This window comes from Arachis ipaensis, chromosome B03 (genome assembly GCF_000816755.2).
Source record: "Arachis ipaensis cultivar K30076 chromosome B03, Araip1.1, whole genome shotgun sequence".
Taxonomy (NCBI): Eukaryota; Viridiplantae; Streptophyta; class Magnoliopsida; order Fabales; family Fabaceae; genus Arachis; species Arachis ipaensis.
In genome coordinates, this window is record NC_029787.2 from 27609690 (window position 1) to 27616004 (window position 6315).

Sequence of the window (6315 nt, forward strand, 5' to 3'; positions counted from 1 at the left end):
TTATGGGAATACGGGCTACGGCTCAAAACAAAAAAATTAAGACAATTTTTTTCAAGAACTTCACCCCTCTCATCCGCACAAGTATATGGTATCACCATGATTAAAATTTTTTTCAAATTGCCTAATTTCTTTTTTCATTTTTTGTCCATGTTTAACTAAAATGTCAGCACATTAGTTTGTGTCTCTGAAAATGTGTCAAACCATCATTCGATATGTTCTAGTCATAAACTCTTTTTTAGATGGCACCAACGAAGCTCCCACATATTTTTCTACCACAATATTTTGGAGAAGAATGACAACGCAATTAGGTAATGGATCTTCTTCAGCAAAAAAAACACATAAAAAAATAAAGTGTGATTTTTTATTTTTAATTTTTTAAGTGAGACTAAAATTAAATAATAAAAAATTAAATTAAACACTAAACAACATTTATTTTTTTTTTACTGGAGAGGATCCACTAGGCTCTGAATGTTTTCTTGTATAGTAATCAACATAAACGGTGTTGACTTGTTGAAGGTAGGGCTCCGTCATTGTGAAATAGCCATAAAGGATAGTAGGATACCAACAAAAATATTAAAAGGCCAGTAAAATTTATTATTTTTTATCAATAATTAATTAATAATATTTAAAAATATAGACTAAAAATTATTTTTTGAACTGTTAAATTAAAAATATTAGTTTAATAGTTAAAAATACTAAAAAAAGTACACTTTGCTAACCTTTTAATTTTCAGTTATGTTATACATACAAATTTTTTTTTTTTAGAAATCTTACAAGTTGGGCCAAACCTAACAGAAGTTACGCTCACCCACAAAAGCGTGTTAACACGCGCATCACGTTTCCAAAGCGCTCCTTCACCATTATGAACGACTCTTCTTCTTTCTCGATGAAAACCGCAACTGCCATTTTTTCTTCACGTTTCTCCTCTTCCTCCTCTTCTTCGTTTGTCTTCTCCTTCTTCTTTGTGTTTCTCCTCCAGTTTCTTCGTGTGTTTCATTTTCATCGTCGTGTTTCCCCTCATTCTTCTTTTGATTTTGCAACATTATGTATTTTTTTTCTTTATTTGATTTTTTCCTCCTAAAAAGAATTATGACAATATGAAATAAGAAGATGAAGTAACAGCAGAAGATGAGGAGGAGGAAGATAAAGAGTTTTGAATTATGCAGAACTTATCAGAATAACAATACACCCAAATATCTTCGTGTTACACCCAAATATCTTTGTTTTACACCCAAATTCGCTACAAATACAGAAATGAGTTATGCTACGTGTACACTAAAATCAACCACCAAAGCCAGCCACCAATATAAAATACATACTGGAATATAAATATACAATGAAAATAAATTAAACCACACATGTATTTATACACAAATACATTGGTGGATAATTTTAGTAGCTAATTTTAGTGTACAAATAGCATTTTGGTACAGAAAAATGTTTCCTCTAAAGCTGTATTTTTTTTTCTTCTTCTTTTCCTTATTTCTTTCTTTCTTTTAGTTAAATGAATGTAAGTTCACCATCTTCTAAGTAATTTTACAGCATTATGTGTTTCTTCTTCTTCTTTGTTTGATTTTTTTGTTTTTATTATTATTAAGGGAGTAAAACAAGAAAAAACTTGAGAAGGTAAAATAAAAAGAAAAAGATGAATAAGAAAAAAAAGAAAAAGATGGTGATGATGATAAAAAAAGAAGCAGCGGTAGAAGAGGAGGAGGAAGAGGAAGAGTTTTGAATTACGCAGAACTTATCAGAATAAAAATACACCCAAATATCTTCGTTTTACACCCAAATATCTTCGTATTACACCAAAATATCATCATTTTACATCCAAATTTGCTGCAAATACAGAAATGAGTTATGCTACATGTACACTAAAATCAGTCACCAAAGTCAACCACCAGTATAAAATATATACTGGAATACAAATATACATTGAAAATAAATTAAACCACACATTTATTTATACACAAATATATTGGTGGCTGATTTTAGTGTACAAATAGCATTTTTGTACAGAAAAATGTTTCTTCTAATGCAACATTTTTTTTCTTCTTCTTTTTCTTATTTCTTTCTTTCTTTTAGTTAAATGAATGTAAGTTCATTATTTTCCAAGTAATTTTGGAGCATTATGTGTTTCTTCTTCTTCTTTGTTTGATTTTTTTTGTTTTTATTCTTGTTAAGAGAGTAAAACAAGAAAAAACTTGAGAAGGTAAAACAAAAAGGAAAAGATGAATAAAAGAAAAAAGAAGAAGAAAATGGTGATGATGATGAAAAAAAAAGAAGCAGCAGAAGATGAGGAGGAGGAAGAGAAAGAGTTCTAAATTATGCAGAACTTATCAGAATAAAAATACACCCAAAATTCCTTAAAATACATCCAAATATCTTCGTGTTATACCCAAATATTTTCGTTTTACACCCAAATTTACTGCAAATACAGAAAGGAATTATGCTATGTGTACACTAAAATAAACCATCAAAGTCAGCCACCAGTATAAAATACATACTGGAATACAAATATACATTGAAAATAAATTAAACCACACATGTATTTATACACAAATACATTGGTAGATGATTTTAGTGGCTGATTTTAGTGTACCAATAGCATTTTTTTATAGAAAAATATTTTCTCTGATGTTGTATTTTTTTTCTTCTTCTTTTTTTCCTTATTTCTTTCTTTCTTATAGTTAAATGAATGTAAGTTCATCCTCTTTCAAGTAATTTTGGAGTATTATATGTTTCTTCTTCTTCTTTGTTTGATTTTTTTGTTTTTATTCTTATTAAGAGAGTAAAACAAGAAGAAACTTGAGAAGGTAAAACAAAAAGGAAAAGACGAATAAGAAAAAAAAGAAGAAGATGGTGATGATGATGAAAAAAAAGAAGCAGCAGCAGAAGACGAGGAGGAAGAGGAAGAGTTTTGAATTATGCAGAACTTATCAGAATAAAAATACACCCAAATATCTTCGTGTTACACCCAAATATCGCTATTTTACACCCAAATTTGCTGCAAATACAGAAATGATCGAGTTATGCTACGTGTACACTAAAATCATCCACCAAAGTCAACCACCAGTATAAAATATATACTGGAATACAAATATACATTGAAAATAAATTAAACCACACATGTATTTATACACAAATACATTGGTGACTGATTTTAGTATACAAATAGTATTTTTGTAGAGAAAAATGTTTCCTCTAATGTTGCATTTTTTTCTTCTGAATTGAACCACACCTCATCCACTTGATTGGATTCAAAACAATAAAAGGTGAAGAAGACTTGTATGAGAAAAATACTTGTATGTGGAGAACAAACTGCTCACAAACATCACAGAGGAGCTGCAAAATACACCAAAAATACACCATATTAAAACAAGCATAAACTATAGAATGCAAATACAACTATAAAACCATCATAAAAAATGACAAAAATCATATTCATGAATCATCATTAAACAAAAACTAAAATAATTCAACTAAAACAATAAGACAATTCACCCTCAGTGAGATGAAAAGTCATAAACTTTTCTGAAATACACCCAAATATTCCTGATTTACACTTGAACGTCTGATATAAAATGCAAAAATTCATCAGAACTAGTACATTAGATTCAATTCAGACAAGAAATAATGAACAGAAAATTTCACAGACAAGGTTCACGCATTATTCAGCTACACAATCATAACCTACTAACTGGATTCAAATTCATATTCAATTATTAACTGGAACCAAACCACACCTTAGGAACTTCATTGGATTCAAATTCAAAATCCACTTTGCTCTGGTTCAGTTGACAATCTGAAGTTGAATCATTCATTATCTTCAAAACGATTTCAAAGCTTGATTTCAAAAACAATGGAAAACGAGAAAAACGAAGAAAGAAAACAGAGAGAGAAACTTACGTAAACGGCGAAAGAGAAAGGAGAGAAAACACACGAAAGAGATCGAAGAGAGAAGATAAGAAAATGCAGAAGGAATTCAAAAAAGGAAACGAAATCCTTTCGAAAAAGGAAGTTATATATTCGCGCGTTGATTGATTAGAAAATCTGTTAAAAAAGCGCGTGAAACATTCGTGCCATAAAAGGCGCGTTTTAGGGATAAGGAATATTGAGGACTTGTAAGACTTGTATAATAAAAAAACTTGTATGTGGAGATTAATTTTTTAATTTTTTTTTGGATATAAATTCAACGATTTAATAAAGTTCCAACTCCCAACAGCTCTCCAACAACTTGCAAGGTTTAGCATTAAGCATTGGTCCATAATTCCATTATTCAAACCACTTGCTTGGTTTCTTCTTCTACCATCTACCCACTGAAAATATCTTCCCATTAACCACTATTATAGCACGCACAGCTAGAGACGTTTTCCATATGATTAAAATATAATTAATAGATGATACGGAAAATATTCCTCAGGGTCCTCATAGAGTGTATAAAAATTTCCTAAAGCATAGCGATGGCCAAATTCATCAGAACCTTTCTATTTGTCGTAACCGAACTCCTTATAGTATTCCCTCCATCATCACTTCCAACCGATACCATAACACAATTTGAGTCACTTCGTGATGGCAATACCTTGGTTTCTGAAGATGAAAGCTTTGAGATGGGTTTCTTCAGTCCCAGTAATAACTCAAACCGCTACCTTGGAATTTGGTACAAAGGAATTCCAGTTAAAACTGTTGTTTGGGTTGCCAACCGTGAAAATCCGGTCAAAGACAACTCCAGTAAATTGAGCATCAACTCAGAAGGAAGACTTATGATCCTCAGCCATAACAAAACTCCTGTTTGGTTAGTATGGTTAGCAACATAATGCATACATATTACTCTATTTGTACTCTCAGTATGTGTCTTAAATTTATTTATGTGTCTACAACATAGGTCAGCAAACTCCACAACACAGAGGCAAGTAGTGAGACCAATTTTGCAACTTTTAAACTCAGGGAACTTGGTCCTAAGAGAAGAAAAAGACAAGGATTTCAAAAACTATTTATGGCAGAGCTTTGACTATCCATCCGATACATTTTTACCAGGGATGAAGATTGGTTGGAATCTGAAAAGTGGCCTTAATAGGCAGTTATCAGCATGGAAGAATTGGGATGATCCTTCTCCAGGAGATTTAACTTGGGGACTTGTACTTGGAAGCACTCCTGAGTTGGTTATGTGGAAAAACACTACAGAGTACTATAGGAGTGGTCCATGGAATGGGGAAAGATTTAGCGGCAAAACCACTGCGCTTTTCCAATTAGAATTCGTGTCCACCAGTGATGAGGTGTTTTATACATACAACCTCAGCTCAGTAATCACAAGAGTCATTCTAAACGAATCGGTTTATTCACGTCAGCGCTATAATTGGATCCCAGAGAACCAGACTTGGCGGCTATATTCATCCGTGCCTCGCGACAATTGTGATAACTATAATCTTTGTGGTGCTTATGGTAACTGTCTTGTGAATGAGTCACCACCCTGCGAGTGTCTAACAGGTTTCAAGCCGAAACTATTCAGAAACTGGGACGCATTGGACTGGACTCAAGGATGCGTGCAAAGTGAAGAATGGAGGTGTCAAGCGAAAAACAAAGATGGTTTTCAGAAATTTAGTGGGTTGAAAATGCCAGATACTACCAAGTCTTGGGTGAGTAGGAATTTGACACTTGATGATTGCAGGGTCAAGTGCTGGGAGAATTGTTCTTGCACTGCCTATGCAAATTTAGATATCAGAGGAGAAGGTAGCGGGTGTCAGATTTGGTTTGGAGATTTAATGGATCTCAGGGTTGCTTCAGTTTCGGGCCAAGATTTGTACATTCGGATGCCTGTATCACCAACTGGTATATATTATATCTCCTGTGAATAAAGGAGAATATTAGGGAATTAATACTCTGAATGAAAAATAAGAAGTTGATTAATCTTAATTCATATACAAAATAAATTAGAAAAAATATCATCTAACATTCTTGTTTATGAAAGTTATTTAATACATATAAAGTCTTCTTTGTTTATTATGTGTACACTTTTTTGAATAGGTTCCTCCAACAAAACTACTGCAAATGAAGAAAGTTTAAAGGGTGGACAAAGAAAAAAACTTCTTGTGGCAATTCCAGTTAGCTTTCTCCTGGTTATTATGATTGTTTTAATTTTCAGTTACTGTTATTGGAGGAAAAGAAAGCTTAAAGGTAAAGATTCTCAACTGACTGAAAAATTATTTCACTCAAGGCGAAGTGACTTAGATGAAATTAAATCTCAATTTTAATTAGTGCATATTTTAATTATTTCTTAGAAAAACATATGAGATGGTTCTTGAAAACACTCATATGGAA

At 32.1% G+C, this 6315-nt stretch overlaps 1 protein-coding gene across 2 annotated transcripts in view; it reads left to right on the forward strand.

The window, feature by feature from the left end:
- LOC107630116 (G-type lectin S-receptor-like serine/threonine-protein kinase At4g27290) overlaps positions 4287-6315 on the forward strand; it is a 3943-nt gene continuing 1914 nt past the window's right edge. The window contains exons 1-3 of one of the 2 annotated variants that reach the window (XM_016333158.2): positions 4287-4792; positions 4883-5826; positions 6022-6171. In XM_016333158.2, the coding sequence (XP_016188644.1) occupies positions 4461-4792; positions 4883-5826; positions 6022-6171 (1426 nt within the window). In that variant the 5' untranslated portion in view covers positions 4287-4460. The remainder of the gene's footprint in view (positions 4793-4882; positions 5827-6021; positions 6172-6315) is intronic. The other variant, XM_016333156.2, reaches the window with a different exon arrangement.